At 32.8% G+C, this 20,037-nt stretch overlaps 1 protein-coding gene across 1 annotated transcript; it reads right to left on the minus strand.

The window, feature by feature from the left end:
- Positions 1 to 12: 12 nt before the first annotated feature.
- LOC111062796 (UDP-galactose transporter senju-like) lies at positions 13 to 18,912 on the minus strand. Its single transcript, XM_039429158.1, has 7 exons — positions 18,506 to 18,912; positions 17,992 to 18,112; positions 16,212 to 16,258; positions 12,841 to 12,980; positions 8,440 to 8,631; positions 5,584 to 5,778; positions 13 to 872 (listed from the first exon to the last, which is right to left on the minus strand). The coding sequence occupies exons 1-7, from the start codon at positions 18,594 to 18,596 to the stop codon at positions 588 to 590; spliced, it is 1,071 nt and encodes a 356-aa protein (XP_039285092.1). The 5' UTR covers positions 18,597 to 18,912; the 3' UTR covers positions 13 to 587.
- Positions 18,913 to 20,037: the final 1,125 nt, after the last annotated feature.

Here is a 20,037-nt window from a genome sequence, read left to right on the forward strand (position 1 = left end):
ATAGCGCTGTCTGCTTTGTTGAGTGATATACAAAGGATGGCAATACCATTGCTAATCAAACACAGCCATTATAACGTGTACCTCACTATATAACTGAATAAATAACTTTTTTGAGAGACCGCTTTTTCGACTCTTCGACTCATTACAATCCCATATTTCATTAATTGTCTCTCTACTCGACTCATTACACTCCCATATTTCATTAATTGTCTCTACTCGACTCATTACAATCCCATATTTCATCAATTGTCTCTACTCGACTCATTACACTCCCATATTTCATTAATTGTCTCTACTCGACTCTTTACAATCCCATATTTCATTAATTGTCTCTACTCGACTCATTACAATCCCATATTTCATTAATTGTCTCCACTCGACTCATTACACTCCCATATTTCATTAATTGTCTCTACTCGACTCATTACAATCCCATATTTCATTAATTGTCTCTACTCGACTCATTACACTCCCATATTTCATTAATTGTCTCTACTCGACTCATTACAATCCCATATTTCATTAATTGTCTCTACTCGACTCATTACACTCCCATATTTCATTAATTGAACAGTTTTAAGCGTAAATTAAACCGCACTGATGTGTTTACTTTTCAATTTGGTATCATCTGAAGCCGCAGGCCTAGTATTGTTTATTGGGTTTTGACTGTACACTATTACGGCTAATGAGACTAAAATTATAGCACAAATGGTGTTGGTGAAAATCGGTATGTCGAATAAGATCCAGGAGAGAATCGCCGTGAAGATCAGCTCCAGTGCACTGGCAAATGTTTTCACGATTGAATTCAGTGATTGGAGGAAAAAACTGGTAACTATTCCAATAGCAGCGTTGTTAACTATCACGAGTAGGACCTGTAAACCAACAAAAATAGAATATATTTAATGAATACATCTTAAATAAATGAAATCGGAACGTGAACTGTGTTCAACAAAAACAGAATAAACAAAAAGAGTATATAACACAGATGAAATTGGAACGTGTACTGTATTTAACAAAAACAGAATAAACAAAAAGAGTACATAACACAGATGAAATTGGAACGTGTACTGTATTTAACAAAAACAGAATAAACAAAAAGAGTACATAACACAGATGAAATCGGAACGTGAACTGTATTTAACAAAAACAGAATAAACAAAAAGAGTACATAACACAGATGAAATTGGAACGTGAACTGTATTTAACAAAAACAGAATAAACAAAAAGAGTACATAATACAGATGAAATTGGAACGCGTACTGTATTTAACAAAAACAGAATAAACAAAAAGAGTACATAATACAGATGAAATTGGAACGTGTACTGTATTTAACAAAAACAGAATAAACAAAAAGAGTACATAATACAGATGAAATTGGAACGTGAACTGTGTTCAACAAAAACAGAATAAACAAAAAGAGTACATAACAGAGATTAAATTGGAACATGTATTGTATTTAACAATATTAAATTGCTGTCTCGAACAATGCTATTAATTCTGAAGTAAACTTTGCTTAGTTCCACATTAAGGCAAAAAAATTAATAATTTTTGAATAGTAGCGCTCATCGAATTTCCATCTAGCTGTTTATCCTGTTGTCAATATTTGTATTAGCAGATGTCTTCGGAGTGATTTACAGCATTTAATTTGTTCTTCAATGATGTTTTCCATCACGAACTGCTTATTATTAAATCACTTTTTCAGTCAAATGATGACTGTCATCTGACTGCTAGTCGTTCTTTTTAATAGTAAAAATCTGGTGTGGCGCACTCACACAACTTTCCTTGCCGTTATGAAAATTGATCACCTGACGCTAGTGTTCCCGCGCATCTCAAGTCTACTATTCAAAGATTTGAGCCAGCTGCTGACAGGGCAATAACGCTGGAGACACACGAGGTCTGCTATCTCTTCATAGTGAATCATTTAATAGAATCAACAGTTGCCAACAGTTTGCAATAATTGGATAATCACATTTTCTCGAATTTCGAGCTTATTTTAAATTTTAGGTAAAAATGTTACTGGACATTAATTGTAGAGATTCTCATGCTCAATCTTTTCCACTCGAAATTTTTATTTAAATTGTATCTGAAGCCTGATAATTGAGAATCTAAAATTAAACTTTGCATAGATGGGGCGGAGCTCCTGAAATTTTAACAGATATGGGACTTGTGGCAGTTGATAGAGCTTATCGATGACTATTCTAGGTATAACTTTAATCAAAATCTTTGGAGCGAAAAATCGCGAAAAACCCTGTTTTTGACAACATTTTCGCCATTTTAGCCGCCATCTTGAATCGCATTTGATCGAAATTGTTCGTGTCGGATCCTTATAGTGTAAGGACCTTAAATTCCAAATTTCAAGACATTCCGTTAATTGGGAGATGAGATATCGTGTACACAGACGCACATACACTCATAAGGTGCGTACAGACTTTCGTTCCGCTCCAAGACCGAACGTCACTCCAGCAGAGCGATTGATGATCGACCGGCGAGCAACAATGGTTCGACCGGGGAACGCGAGAAGATCTACCATCTTCCGTAACGTTCATGATCGGGGCGAGTAGAGAGCGGAGGCGGAGCGTTTGCTGTGCGATGGTGGTACGTGGGCGGTACGAGGGAGGAGCGTGCTCGGTGCGGGTTGGAAGCACGAGAATGTGTACGCAGCTTTACACACACACATACAGACCAATACCCAAAAACCACTTTTTTGGACTCAGGGGACCTTGAAACGTATAGCGATTTAGAAATTGGGGTACCTTAATTTTTTTCGGAAAGCAATACTTTCCTTACCTATGGTAATAGGGCAAGGAAAGTAAAAAGTGATTTAATTTGTATTTTCGTATAATTAGAAATGAATAATTGCAGCACATCAACTGTTAAAACCTGAATGGTATCTATTGGGAATCCAACCAATACCTAATATTACTATTAAGTGATAGTAGGTATTGATCCAACACCTGCTGGTTACTGAATGATCAATGTTGATACTGTAGTTATTTGAAAGATTTATTCAAGTGTTTCTGAACAATGTGTTGAAAATTCAGTTATGAATAAGTTTATGAAAATCATACTTTAGGATGATTTTCCAGATTTAAAACTTCATGAAAATGAAGTCATTCAACAATGACATTGAATATTGCGTTTTTTTTTTTAATTAAATTTATAGTCTACTAAATTCAATACTTTTAATAAACATTCAAAATCAAATCCAGTTTTTTGTCAGAAAATAAAAATAAAACGTTTTTAATAAAATTTAAACTAGGAACGGAAATATTGTGAAATTTCTCCATATTAAGGCTGTTCGTTGGGCTACAATTTTTTTAATTCAAATTGGATATCCTTTTTCAATATAACTATTAAGATCATTATAAGAGTGAGAAAAAGTGGCAACTGAAATTTTTAAGTGGTCTAATGAGCGAGTTATGGGTTTTTGAAAGTGTTAACTCAGTTTTCTTTCCAGATCATAAACGGTTTCGAATTTTCCATTGGAGTTTTTTAACACATTCAGTATATCATTGGCTTTGTTCTAATATGCGTTTTTTTGCAATTTATGTCAAAATAAACAAGTTATCGAATTTATAAAAAATGGTACTTTTTTATTTATGAACGATATGGGGAATAAAATGTTTCAGTTTGGAAAGATACATTTTTGAATTTTTAAGAGAAGTTCTGTTAATATAGTCGAAACCGTTTATGATCAGGAAAGAAAACGGAGTTAACACTTTCAAAAACACATAACTCGCTTATTAGACCACTTAAAAATTCCAGTTGCCACTTTTTCTCACTCTTATAATGATCTTAACAATTATATTGAATAAGATTATCCAATTTAAATAAAAAAAGTGTACTGAACAGCCGTAAGGTGAAATGAAAGAGATGCTGCTAGTTCAGCATAATTTATTTAAGCCAAACTTTAGTTTCAATGCACTTGAAGCATCATTATTGGTGATCTTTATCACCAGTTGTAAACTGGTGATGCCTTAAATGCATTGCAACTATAGGTAGTTTGGCTTGAAAATCAAATCAAATTGGTTTCTATTATCCATGATAACACAAAAATTCAAATCATACAACAACGCTACATCTTCTGCAACCAAATATTCATAAATAAAACTTACAGTTGAACTTAAATAATCAATCATTATAACTAAAACTAACTGCTATATATAGTAGTTACAGAGAGTACAACATTATTTTAAAGTTCATGAAAACTCTCCACAAAGGCAAAGTCTGTTTGTGGAAGAGGGTCTCGACGATGATTGGCTAACGTTGGATTGTCCTCGTACCTGCATCTATCAGATTCTTGGGTAAACCAGATATTAATATCGGAAAAAAATTAAAGTTTTAAGGATTTGAAGTATAAAAGATGTAAAGATTGAGAGTTAAACTTGGACCAACATTACACGACATTTGCTTTATCTATAAAATGAATGAATTATCTCTTCTATATTCGTTCTCCCAATCTCCTTTAACCAGTCATTAACAATTTTTTTTATAAATATATTTGGATTTACCTTTGGTATTACGTAGATTTTCAGGCAGATTTCTATACAGAGTGTGTGCTATATGATAAGTATTTTTTGTAGTGGAATGAATTTTGACTAGCCTTGGAACTTGGATTCCTATTGCTTCTGACGAATGAGTTCGATGGCTGTGCTCAATTTTCTTGAACATATCTTTATGATTTTTGTACATCAATAACAATAATTTATTACATAAATTTGCCTTATACTACATTGAATTCTTCAAAAATTTCATCAGTAGGAGTGCGTATACGTTTTCTTAATGCTGTTTTAATAATAGGTTTCTGTGTAAATTCCAAGGGTTGTAGTAATAATATTTTATAGGCTCCCCCATAAATTATGTGGAACTGACAACATATTTTTAATTTCACCTGAAAAGGTAATTTTCTGTTAATGAGTTTTTGAATAAGCATAAAGTATAAAAATCTTCACTTGGAAATGTTTGTTTGTTTGTTTGTTTGTTTTTGAAGCTTCCCAGAGACTCTAATCAGAGTATAGGAATTGTAAAATATTTATAATACATACAGTATTACAAAAAAAGAAGAAAAAAAATTACACAAAGGAACCCTCTCTACACTTTGATCGCTCTAACAGCTTTCTTTGGAGCTTGAACACCCTCTCCAAATTCTGGCACGACCCACCCCACACAATAATGGCATAGCGGATGTGTGACATTATGAGTGAGTGGTAGACTGCCATTGTGAGTTTGGTATCATTCAATCTTCTTATTTGTCGGAGTGCAAAGACTCCAGATGCAATCTTCCCACATAGCTGATCAGTATAGAAATCCCCAGAGAGATGCTGATCCAGAGCAGCCCCTAGGAATTTCACGAAATGAGGCTGGTTAACATTTTTTTCATTTATCTGTACATTAATAAGTTGATCTATCCTGGAATTATTTCTATGTTTAAATTGTAAAAAATGGGATTTTGATTCATTAATTCCTAATTTGAGTTGAGAGAGGTACTGGGCTATGGCATTAATGTTCAAGAATATGGCAAATGTTCTACAATTGAGGTACCAGTATTGAGAATATGAAGACGGAATTGAATGCTTACTTACCTTGTATTTCAAGACCAAGTTGATTGAGTCCGCTGAAAATACTTGGCTGATATTTCCTTGATACAGTAGAACGGCTGCATTGCAGACAATTGAGTCGATGTACATGTAACTGTTCTGAATGTATATATTCACTTCAGAGCCCGGCTTCTTCAAGATGAATTCATTATAGACACCGGCCAGGCAGGAACACACAACCTTATAGAAATCATCAAAATCAGGTTTAATTCAATTCATTTTATTGACCGAGCGAAGTGAGGTCTAAGATTCAAGTCGACGGTTTTGCATTTCTTTTTATGATTATGTTTTTATGTCCCGAATTTACGGCGAAACGCGGCAATAGATGTACATGAAATTTAACAGGTATGTTCCTCTTTAAATTGCGCGTCGACGTATATACAAGGTTTTTTTTTGAAATTATGCATTTTAAGGATAATACTAAAGGAAAAGGAGTCTCTTTCGAACGCCAATATTACTGTAAAAATCAGACTATAGAGTTATTCATCATAAATCAGCTGTCGAGTGGATTATTAATTGCATGCAATTAATATTCCAAAGTAATTTGGTAAAAAATCAGCTGTCGTGTGTACTATTAATTGCAAGCGATGAGGCAAGCAATATTGAAAACTCAAAGTAGATTATTATTTTCTCCCGACTTTTCTCTGCTTTCAACTCGGTAAGCTTTTAATGGTAGTAGCATAATTGTTTACAACAATTTATTAGCATTCTAATTATAATAATTATAATTAATATTAATAATTATTGTCGATACAACATTTCAAACAGCCATTAGTTGTTTACACACCGATATCATCTCGCCGACACGTCAGGATGATGAATGCTGTGGTTTTTAACTGCGCGAGGTCTACTGTTTACAGAACTACTAGTTAAAGTCATGCAGGTTCAATTTAAATGAAAACTAATCAAAATATATACTAGTAGTTCTTGAACAGTAGACCTCACGCAGTTTTCACATCCACAAGTATCTGCTTAGTCAGTCAACTGTTCACTGGCTTCCCAGACATCTGTGTAATGCATGTAATGAATAATCCACTTGTCAGCTAATTGATTATGAATAACTCTATAGTTTATAGTTGATTAATCCTATCTTCAGAGTAGATGAAATTATTTAGTGATATCGGAGTATGGAGCGAATTCATTTTCTTTTCATATTATCCTTAAAATGCAAAATTTCAAAAAACCTTGTGTATACATCGACTCGCAGTTAAAAAAGGAATATTCCTGCCAAATCTCATGGAATTCTATCAACGCGTTTGGCCGTAAATGTGTTATATATGTAATATATACGTGTTTCACACATTCTTTATAATAAATTAACTGTCAAGTGTTATGAATATTTTATTGACGTTGCTAATGACTGTATGGTCCGATAGCAAAAGAATTGAATCTATTTATCTATACTTACAGACAGACGAAAGAAAATCCGAGTTAAAACATAGACCTCACTGCGTTCGGTCAATAATTTATATTGAATACGGTAATAATTCACTTAATAACAAAATTATAATGAGTATTCATATGAAAATCGTAGAATGATAAAAATGGAAAGAAACATGTTTTTGTATGAAACCCTATGCAAAAATTACTCTTCACTAAAGAGCTTCCGCAAAGCCCTTGTTCGAGAATTGGAGATGAAAAGTGGGACATTATAGAAGATAAGACACATACACACGCGCACTCACACAATCATAATTATCTGTCAATTGACATGTCAAAGCACATCCTTCACTTCATATCCTATTGTGATATGAACTGCACATGAAAATAGCATGGAAGAAGCTAGCACTGAAAAACCAAAAATCTAGTTATTACAATGCATTTGTATTCGTATTCATTCATTCATTTATTAGGTTTGCAAAAACGATCGGAAAAGGAAAAATCTGGTGTGGTACACTCACACAACTTTCCTTGCTCATTGAACTGTAAGCCTCATTCTCAAACGAGAATAATTTAGGGGAATAACATAATGACGATTGGCGGCAACATATTTGAAACTACGATCAGACTTCTGTATATGTGTTATACTTATATTATATAATTGTTTTCAGAGTACTTTTTCCTTTGTGTAAATTGTGAAATTCGATGATTTTTTTTAAAAGTCGTCAAAACAGCTGTTCTACAGATGAAATATCTCAACTATGTGTTCTTTTCATGAACTGCTCTACCTAACTACCTCATGCACGAGAAGTAGGTAACAAAGTCCATTTCTCAAGGATGGGGTGGATCCCCCATTAATTTCCCAGAAAGGAGACTCATGCCAGTTGATAGAGCTGATAAATAACTATACAGAGTATGAATTTGAAAAAATCGGTCAAGTCATTTTTATGAAAAATCGTGAAAAACATGGTTTTTTAGTGATTATCTGCCATTTTTTTTAAGAATATTACGGAGATCTTGTAATTTTCCCAGAAATAAGACTCATGTCAGTTGATAGGGCTTATAAATAAACAGAGAAAAAATGTGAAAAGTTCATTTTGTTAAAACAGTTTGAACGCTTATAAAAAGTTCAAAAACGTCAAACGAAGGAAAAAATAGTGTTAATCTTATTGTAAATTCTTCCTCTTTCCAACCATATCCTAAGAATTGGATTTCGTTTGATAGTTTTCTAGTCAGACAGGCAAAAAAAAATTCGAGTTAAAACATACACAGTAGTCGACAGTAATCGGTTAAATAACTCGACTTGAAATTTAAAACATGAAGATATCATGGGATATCTTCTTATGCTATATTTTCTCTATGGTTAGTGTATGGGAATCAGCTGATAATCAGCCAATCGGAGAGCTTCCTGCCCTGCCGACTCGTCTGAAAACGCCTGGAAAAATCAGTTTTTCCCCTTACCTGGACTAAAATGAGTAGGAAATTCATCCAAATATTGATTCCTCCAGTGGTGTTGTCCAGTGGTTGTTGTGGTTCCAGTTTCGCTGGGCTTTGAGGAGGCCCTGATAGATCAACATGCTTCACCACGCAGCCAAGAGTTAGCACCATCAAAGAAAACCACTGTTGTTTGCTCAGCTTCTTGTTGAAAACAATCTAGAAAAGGAAAAAAAAAGTTTTTCAAATGAATAGATCCAGTGACAACAACTACGAGATGAATTACAATACACCAACGGAATTTGTCATTTTAATAGAGTAGAATAAGCTGGGGTGACACTTAAAAAATGTTTGATGAATTTTAAGGGAAAAAGAAAAGGAGGAACATCATCTAGCTAACTATGCTTTCCTATGTAGAAGCAATTAGAGGATTTAAAAGTAAGGAGTGAAGGGAGAAGAGGAGTGAAAAAGGAATTTGTTTGTTGAGCTTCTCAAAGGATAAACATTGAACAAAAATATCCAAAAACGAATTAAATATGATTATCTTCAATTATTTGCTCTCATAGCGACAAATGTCAAATAATTTGCCCAAAATTATAACAAATTTCAAGAACTAACTGTTCCAACAAACATGTTTATTGAACTTCAAATTCAAAATTCAAATTCATCTATTGCATGAAATAAATACACAATTGAATATACTTCACAATTAGTACAATAACAAATGAATCAACATGTACACTTTCTGACGTTATTTTTTTTTTTTAATGAATAATGATTAGCCTCGGCTTGGCAAATTTTCCAATACTTTATATAATATAATATAAGTAGCAAATAACTTTCTATTTCTATTCGGCTGTTCTAATTTTAGCCGTGATACCTGATATTATCTAATCTTTTAATACGTTATCGCATTTTGCGATACTAGACTATTATTCCACTTCAGACCTATAAAATTCTTCCAAATAGGGATTTTGCTTGCCCATCATATTTTAATATGTTACAACTTATAAGTTGTAAACTATCGCACATGATCAAAATAAGTATTGTACAATAAACACATAAGAATCCTTATGATACTAAAGTGAAAAGAAATGAAAATTAACATGAATCTCGTCCACGAAGGCTTAAGCCTGTGTATGGAGAGGAGTCTGTTCTTTATTTAGAATGAAAATTTTTGTGGTTTGAGAAGGATAAAGTAATTTTTGAATACTGAATCCTTGAATATTTAATTATTGAATGTAATGAGTTTAATCATTATAGAAAAATTACTGAGAGGATGATACACCTCGAGAGCATTGATACAACCCAATGAAGAACCTGTCACTGGAGAAGTATAAGTTATAAACAATGTATACATGAAGCGTTAAAGAAAAAATAAAGAAGAACTAAATGGCCAGATGAAAACTGAAATATAATTTGACAACTACAACTTTTTAATAACAAAGTTTGATGATGTTTGTTCCGACTCACTATATATTACATGTCTAAGACATTGTTATAGTAAAGGTATATTAAACCACTGCTGTTTGCTCAGCTTCTTGTTGAAAACAATCTAGAAAAGGAAAAAATGTTTTTCAAATGAATAGATAATTACAACTTTTTAATAACTTCTTGTAATCTATCAATTTATTTTGATTCACACTACGTGCAGATTACGGGATCTAAGTCAGTAAGAACTGATAAGAAGTTATAGATCTAAAATTCTATAAGATAATATTATGAAAGACTTTTTATAAATGCTTATTATATTTTTTTTAGATTATTACATTTTTTTCAGGGGTATTATATAACGTAATTAACAATATTCATCTAATATCTAGTGAATCAATTATTGTAAAAGCATGATTTTCTTCATATTATATTACCAATGACAAAAAGTCGATAAAAATGAAAAAACACTTTATTGACTATGCTAAACTAAAGACCGTTTAGATGTTGTTGATCAATTAGAGCAAAAACGTAATCTACAAGTAATTTAAATTTATAGTACGAACAGAACAGAGGTCTGCCAAGTTTTGAAGCACGTACACAATGAATATTCAAATCAAAATAAATAGATCTATTTTTGAGCACAGATATGCTAGAGTACTAATGTGCTTAAACAACAAGTCATAATTCTGATATTTTTTTGTAGAATTGAATTCAAAATATGAATACCATATTCGATAAAAAAGCTAAGGTAAATACAGATGAAAATAGATATCTGAAAATATTGATTTTAGAAATAAGAATTCAAATTCATTCAAAATTTCAGAATCAATGGATGAAACAGATACTCAACAACATTATTCTTCCATAGAATCAAATCTTTCGACACTGATATTATATTTATTCAAATATACAGAGTGTCCTACGAACCAGGGTGTCACTCTACCACTTGCCTTCCCCTACCACCGCTTCTCACTCTACTCTACCACTACTATGCTAATGAAAACAGTTCGAGCTAGTAGAGTAGAGTCGTGCCGTAGGCTATCAAGTTTAAGAAGTATTGTAATTTATAAGAAAGTATTAATTTATTTAAGAGTTAATTTATTAAAAAGTATTGACATTTTAAGGATAGTTCTGTTCACTAGTCAACACACTTTACCTACTATTCTCAATTGTTGTGATAACAGTTACTCGACCAAGTAAGAAGAGTTGAGTTAGCTCGGAAGAATTAGTATGCCAGTTACTCGACCACTATAGCTCTACTAGTGAAAACCAAGCTATGTTTTATCTCCTGATTCTGAAACTCGTTGGTACTCTATCTATTCCTGTAATACGCTCTCTAGGGGATAAAAGCAGTCATCTATCTTAATCTCTCTATTCCCTCTCTTTCCCGGTCGTGTGTTAATGGGGAGGATATTTTATATCCTTCTTAGAGAATCGACAATTATTTGTTGAAACACCGCCGATTTATGAAGTTACATCACATTATTATATTATCGTTATTCTAATTGAATTAAATCTCTATTCTCATTGATTAATTGTTTATACTTTGTAAAATTCGTTGAATAACTAGCATTATCGTCATTTAATGTAAATTAGTGTCTAAACCAGTAAATATTGTAACATACATTAATAAAGAAATCGATTCTAATCTAATCCCCTCCATGAGTTCGTTGGAATCTCATTTGTGGACTAGATAATAAACTACCCAGATATGACGCTGCCAATCCAGGATCCTGATCATAGGCGAAGCGATGAGTAATAAAGGTACTAGGAAAGAATAAATTACAATCTGAAAATAATGAATCACTTTTCTCTATTAAAAAGACTAGCAGTCAGATTTCTTACAATAAATGAATTAATCACTCACTGTGACAACAATAAATTCACTGTGAAAATATTGGTTTATAATAACTAAAATTAAACTAGCAAACGATGGCAGTCAGACAAACTGTGGCAATCTGTATATAACTGTGAAGAAACTAAGTAGCGGAACTGTTGGCGGTGATAGTATTTCTCTGTTTTGAGTACCTATGTGAAATGTATGTATATGTTTACCAGATAACTTTGTCAATAACATGTATTTGTTCACGGCAATAAAAACATTTTGAATTTGAACTTATGTTCTCCTGACCAAAAACAACACAACATCTCAAAGAATTTGGAAATATACATTGCATATATGTAGGCATTGGGGACTCATGAGCTATATATTTATTGTGTACTAGCCGTCAGGCTCGCTTCGCTCGCCATATCCGTCTAGCCAGGGGGCTCCGCCCCCTGGACCCCCGACTGGATCGTCCAAGAATGAGATCAGCAGGCTCGCTTCGCTCGCCTGCATTTTTTCATTTTTATCATATTATATTAGGACAATCCAGTCGGGGGTCCAGACTAAACGTCTGGCTAAACAGATATGGCGAGCGAAGCGAGCCTGACGGCTAGTAATATAATATTCCCAGGATTGAAGTAGCAGTGCCCAATCAATTTTTCCGCGATAAATGCATTTAAATCTTCAACTTGGTGCCAACCTAACAAAATCAACTCAACTTAATGCCAACCTGACAAAAATATTAATTTAGTTGCCAGTTAACAACTGTTTCGAAGAGGTACTCTATCTAGATTATAGTTCTATAGTAACATATGATATGGAAATTTTAATTCTAATTAAGAGATTGGGAGAAGAAGAATATACATGCTAAAAGACGAACTTTAAACCCTTAAAAACAACCCTTAGAGTTGAAATATTGCCAAAAGATTTCTTAGTGCGCCTCTAAAGGGCCAACTGAACATACCTACCAAATTTGAACATTTTTGGTCCGGTAGATTTTTAGTTATGCGAGTGAGTGAGTGAGTGAGTGAGTCAGTCAGTCAGTCAGTGAGTGAGTGCCATTTCGCTTTTATATATATAGATATGCCATACGCTAAATAAATATACTGATACCATTATAAACTGAAAGGGTTACGAAGGTGTGTCTATATGAACTGTGAAAGACTTACCTGGAAGAGTATTGCCGTTATAACAACTCTGAACTGCAGCAGTAGAAAATAGGAAGTTGGATCAAATGCAGAGAGGTTGATGAAAGCCAGATTGTTGTACAGGCAATACAGGAATGCTGGGATGAAGTACAGCATCATAACTACAAATAAAACAATGTATTACAATTAAAATAACAATGTCATAAATACAATTAATAAGAGTATTAGAATGCTCGGCATATAAAACATTGAACCCTGACTCAACTCTAGGCGAACAACTTCTGCTTCAAACAGTCTATACCTGGGTCACATGTGTAACTCAATGTAACACAATGTAATAAATACAATTAATAAGAGTATTAGAATCGGTCTCATGCCCGGCATATAAAACATTGAACACTGACTTAACTCTAGGCGAACAACTTCTGCTTCAAACAGTCTATACCTGGGAGAGATGTGTAACTCAATTACGTTTAGATTCAACACTTTCGATGTATTTATTTGTTGACAATAAAAGTATTTTGATAGACTGCACTGAATTGTGCCCAATCTGTAATATTTGCGAGAAGATAAAACAGTGTCACACTTCTTAGTGCGCTGCCCTATGTATGCAGACGCAAGGAGGCAACATACTTACAAATATATTCAAAATGTAGTCAATGTCAAAGATCAATAAATTAATGGTACTATTGTCAAATTTTAGCAAAGATAAAATTAAAAATTTATATAGCTATACACGAAGTGCGGTTAGAATTAGGGAATTAATAATGGACACAACAGGTTGAAGATTCAAGTTGAAATGCCAGATAATTCAATTGTTTGTTTTTATTGTCTCTTCTATTGTTATTAGGCCTGTTTTGATGCACTAATTTTGTTTTATCGTCATATTGTTATGGATGGTTAAAATGAACTTAATATTAATTCGGTATCTATTGATATGTTATGCATATATTTTACATTTTACATTTACATTTTTATTACATTCCTTAATCACAACATCAAATTAATGATTGGGAGAGAATCAACAGGATAAACCCAAAACTGTTCCTCTCCCTAATTTTGATAAAAATAGTCCAAATGAGGTTATGAAAACACTTCTAAAAAGATCACAAAAATTTACAGTCTAAATATACATTATACTAAAAATTTTGTATCTCGGTTGATCAGAAAGATGAAACAAATTATTATTACACTTGAAAATGCATTAATAGCATGTAGAAATTTAAAATTTGTTAGAGACAGTTGAAATGAAATATTAGTATTATTATCTATTGATATGTTATGCAATTATATAAATAGCATGTAAAAAGTTGGAATATTGTTAATTTAAGAGCAACTCTTTGTATGAGCTAAAGCTTTAAACAAATGAAATTATTTATTTATTCATTTACATACAATTAATATCATCATTATTAGTTCTACATTGAATTATTGGCTGGATGGTAGGCTGAGATGGAGGTGCCGAAAGCTATCCAGGGTAATATATCTGCTATAAAAGCTCAGACACGTCGTAGGCAGGGAGTTTGTGGTGATGGCATACCACTCACTCTTTCACAGTCACCTCATGTATGGACTGATCCTGTGGGGACAGCAGCAGCCAAAAAGAGCACTTCGTACAATTACTTTTTTTGCTAGTAGGGACCACTGTAAACCTCTCTTCAAGGGTATGGGGTCCTCACCATCTACAGCCAATACCTAATATTACTTCAGGCCCACAACTAATTAATGACGTCATAACATGTAGATTGATATTTCCTAGAATCATAGTAATTTCTACTAGCTAATCAATGTATGCTCTCTAACTTTTGTTACTGTATTAATTTTTTATTGGGTGAAATACTATCTAAATTCCAGAATAAAGACATTTGTATTTTATTAAATATAAATTTTATTGGAATAAAAACACTTTATTCCACAAATGCAATAATGTCTCCATACTTTCAGCTTGATAGACATATTCGATTCAGTATTAGAGCTTTTTGTGTTGTTGAGAAGTTGATATTGTGGTAATTATTCATATTAAATGAAAAAGACTAAGAAATTGTCAAAAAACCACAGATTTATTGATAATTAGAAATACCGGTTTCGGTTATTACACCATTGTCAATCTCTGATAAACTTATCATACTTATCATTGTCACCTCTGATAAGTTTATCAGAGATTGACAATGGTGTAATAACCGAAACCGGTATTTCTAATTATCAATAAATCTGTGGTTTTTTGACAATTTCTTAGTCTTTTTCATTCAGTATTAGAGCTATTCATAAATTCATCTCTACTAAAAATACTTGATAATAGCCTGTATAAGAACCAAAGGAGAGATAAACCAAAAGTAAACTAGATTAGGTGTAACTCTTTTTTAGGAAAGAGGCTCCCACAGACTTACATCACAATAAATGTGTGGTACAGAGAAACCCATCAAGAGAATGTTTTTCAGTCAGGTCAAACCTTTCTATCTTATGATTTTGGACAGTTCCAAAACTTCCATTCACTTTTTAATTCATTAGTTTAACAGTTCTTCCACACTTTTACACGTTTTTCACATTTTATTTATACTGTTCTTTTACACTCTAATTACACAGTTATTCCACACCTTATTTACACTGATCTTTCACACATTTTCCTTAAACACTCTATTTTCACTGTTCGTTTACACTTTATGTAAACTGTTGTTTTGTAGGATTGAAGGTCTTTCTTCTTATCGCTCATATCCATTTTTGTTTCTGTATTCATCTTTCGGAAAGAGAAAACAGAAACTTTTGAGTCTTGTTATAATTCCTGCGACAATTGGGTACACAACAACAGAATTCCATGATTTGAAACTCCAAATTCGCCATTTTTTTCACAAACGATTTTTAGAAGAATGGAAACAAACCATATTCATTCAGTCTTCGACAACGACAGCAAATATCAAGTAAGTATTAACTAATTACATTTTATTATAAAAGCTCAGATTCTTCGTTCTTAAAACATTATTGAGCATAATGAGTACAATACACACAATAATTCAAATAACATCACTACACACAATAATTCAAATAACATCAACTGAAAAGCAAGCAATCCAAAAAAACTAAAAAAATCTAATAATATTTACTAATATGTACTAATCATATTTAGTAAAATAAATTGAAACATTAAAATGTTAACCAAGTACTACAGTAAATGTAGCAAATATATTTGCTATAAAAAATACTAGATATATTATTACAACCATCAAAATTAGTTTTTTAATAAAGTGTTTGGTCTACACTTAAAGAATGTTTGATGAATTTGAAAGGAAAGAGGAAAATTATCTAGCTAATATGCTTTCCTATGTGATAGACAATTAGAGGATAAAGAAGTGAAGGGTGAAGAGGAGTGAAAAAGGAATTTGTTTCCTATTACTTACCGTTGGAATTGGATAAAAAATCAGAGCAGAACGTTTTGGGATGATTTCTGGAACAAAGTTTGAGAAACTAATAAAAATACAGAGATATAAGTAATTGGTTTACAAATTATCCTAATATACTCGAAAGTTTTATCTAGATTGGGATTAAATTGAATAGATGTAGATTGATCGTTAAAGTTGTAGTACAGTCTACTGTTACAACCAATATCCTTGTCTGAAAATTCCTCTTGCGAAATGTGTGCTGTATGACACGTTGCTGAAACTTCGCCATCTTGCTGAAACTTAAATTCGACCACATCCATCTGGTCCACAAAAAGTCGGTAATCATTTTTGCAGGATTCGATCAATTGAAAGAGTTTTTTGTACTCAGGGCTGTATAGACTGCTGAGGTTTCTCCTATATATTCTCATTTACAGTGACGATATTTTTGGCAGAATTCGAGTTCCGTATTTGCAAATTATTTGTTGTGTTATTGTGTATATTGAAATTGAACTCTATGACGCCATCGATCCCACAAATGTGGGTAATGGATGAAGCAGAAGGTATTAAAGGTATTAAATGCTCGAACGTTCACAAAACAAGTATCCTCGAATTTGCTAAAGAACTTATTGGTGGGACCCAGCGTAAAATATATATTATTGTTTCCAAGATTTTGCAAGCTGCTTTGCACGTATAATTGATAGATCAATTTTATCAAAAGTTCGTGTTGGTAGACACTATATTTCTCCATTGTAATTTGTCAAGACTGACTGACTAAGGCTGGTTACTCACCAATATTGTCAAGACAATACTAGTCACGTTTAGTCACAATACTTTACATTGCTGCTTATGCCGCAACTCACACTGATCATTCATTGCAATTAGACATGACTCCATAAGCAACAATGTGAAGTATTGTGACTAAACGTGACTAGTCTTGTCTTGACTAATCGGTGTGTGACCAGCCTGATGCTACATCAATTTGTGCATAATATCCATGATCGTAATCAATAACCAGGCTTCCCTAGATAGAAAGTTATATTACTAAACAAATTCATGTAACAACTGTTGTCACTGTTGCAGACCATCCAAATTAGCACCAAAATAATAATCTATTCAGTAACTTGGGAACTCTTTGTGATGAGCCATTTTTATAGCGAGTTCTTGAGCACGTTAGCTCATATAAGCTGGATTCCCACCGGTAAACGTATCCGGTACAGTGAAAATTCAATTCCCATGAGTTTTAATGGAACTATTCACGCAAGCGAGTATGAATAGTCCTATTATAACTTATGGGAATAATATTCTCACTGTACCGGACACGTTCACTGATATTGATAAGTGGTAATCCAGCTTTACTGGGAATGTGAGGCAGATGAACATCCTTACTGCCAGCACCAAAAGACAATCCTTCACTCTTATTGGAAGACAATGTGGTACATCCAAGTTTTCCATTTAATGAGTTCCATACTAGTCCACTTCCTCTTTTCTCGTCATGTAGAAACCGTATGTTTTTCATGATATATAGGAGACATGATCCTCTCTTCTTTTGATAACTTAAGTCTTTCCTGACATAGAGGGGAGATGCTAATATGTAAAGGCTACAAACTGTAATAGTGCCCGAACGCTGCAATATTGGATGGCGGTAGTGCATCAAAGACCAAACTATCAACTGCCAAAGTAAGGAAACCTCTATTAGAAACCCTCTTATAACTGAAATCATGTGAAATATTTTAGGGATATTAAATATTCATATAGATGAACTTGGATTAGAATGAAATTAAATTTGTTTTCAACTTACTCTTTACAGTACAAGAGCACCGATACAAGTAGCTTGACAGCTTCAGTGATAAGAACGACAAGAACTATATTGTAATTGTATGAGTTATCACTCTGATTTTGTGATGCGGTAACTAAGAGACCTGAAACAAATAATATAAAATTTCATGAAATTAGTCTTTTTCTGAGATACAAATGATTTAATGTATCATAGTGTAGGCTACGTCAACATAGGTTACAAAGGGTTAGACCTATGTTCATTATTTACTCAATTACATGGCCCCTTCAAAATGTTGTACTGAATCCAGTGATTTATTAGAAAAATCAATTGATTATCTACTCTGAATAAAAAAAGGTAGGACTTGCACAAAACATTATCAAATTTAAATTGTGCAAAATTTTGATATTTTTATGCAACCACAAAAAGAAAAATTGATTGGTTATTTAAAACGTTACCTAATTTATACAGCAATTAATGGTAATCATACACATTTATATTAGGTATATAGAATCAAATTTGTTAAACTATTTCTTACCTTGGTTAACAAATAGAGCCATATAAGCTATGAATACTACAAAACTTTTCCTAGTAGGAAACAATTCCCCGTAGTCAGCTTTGAGCAACATTTTGGATCGTGTACCCTCTACAATGACTAGAAAGTTAACAATAATTATATTCACATGTAGAATCCTCAGTAGTGTTTTTACAATATTTCTTTCAAGCAGGAAACAAACTTAAAAATTATCCATGAAGAACACCGGTTATAAAGCATTTGAAAAAATTGCCATAGCAAATTTTAAAGCTCAACTAAAATTCTGAATAGCAGATTTATAAAACAATAATGTAAAAATGTAGTGTATTGTACCAATCACAAAATTATCACTAAAGTTTGAACTTGAACGTTTTTAGACATAAACAGTACTGATTATGAAAATCAAAATCAAAATAGTAAAAAGTGAGATGACAGACGACACGACGATAGCAGACGAACGATAGAGAGGCACAAGCACATTGATATGGTAGCTTGAAATTCACTCGCTGGAGTAATCTAGAAGTAGAGTGAGTGATTTCCAGTTTACTTTAACGCACGCTTTTTAATATCCTCGAAAGTGCACTCTCAAACAGAAGCTGGCGTACCCAATGCTTTTTTTTGTAACTATAGACTATAGGGCGCTGAAGAAAGAACCCTTATTTTTAAAGATGTTTAATACTCCATGGTAATGCTCAGCAATGGGGTTCACAGTAGGAAAAACTTTTTTTTTGTTTTTATTAGATTTTTGTTTTACAAGGACAAGGTATGATAATTGATCACTGAAACCAAACAGCATGAGTATATTGTTAGATTCACATTATAAAGTCAGCATTTGATTTGGTGTTGATAATAAGATTCTTGTCTGTAATTGCCATTATAGTGAGGTCCACGTTATTATAGGAAAGGATAGGCCAATAGCGTTGCCGATTCTCTGCCTTGCCACTGCCTTTTATAGAAGATTTCATCAGATCTGGGCCAATTTGATGAAATATATCAACTGTTTATTCTTATGAATAATACTTCATCAGTCAAGAAAATATACACTGTCTTTAATGATTGAATAATCAATTTCAATAATAATTCCATTAAGATTATAATACTTTGTTGTTTTATAATATTTTCACATGGAAAAACGATCTGGATAAAGCAGAGAAATATTTCATTCTCATAAAACAAATTAATGATGAGAATGGTGTGGGTTTGAATGAACATGAGAGGACCAAGAGGCAGATGGATTAATTATTTCAAGAAACTCCCAAATGAAAAGAACCTTGCTGAATAAAAGAGGATAGCGCTATCTGCTTCGCGAATGAGACAAGAATAACAGCATCAATGTTGCCATTATAACATGAATATTATTTTTTTACGGAGCAATAAGGGGGTGCATACCAACTGACCCAATTCCCATTTGGCCCAACCTACCACTTGACCCAATTTTTTTAAATCGAGAAAAGCCGCGAAACCACTTGACCCAATATACCATTTGCCCCAATATTATAAACATCACAAAACCATCTGACCCAACCTACCACTAG

The sequence above is a fragment of the Nilaparvata lugens genome, chromosome 5 (assembly GCF_014356525.2).
Source record: "Nilaparvata lugens isolate BPH chromosome 5, ASM1435652v1, whole genome shotgun sequence".
NCBI lineage: Eukaryota > Metazoa > Arthropoda > Insecta > Hemiptera > Delphacidae > Nilaparvata > Nilaparvata lugens.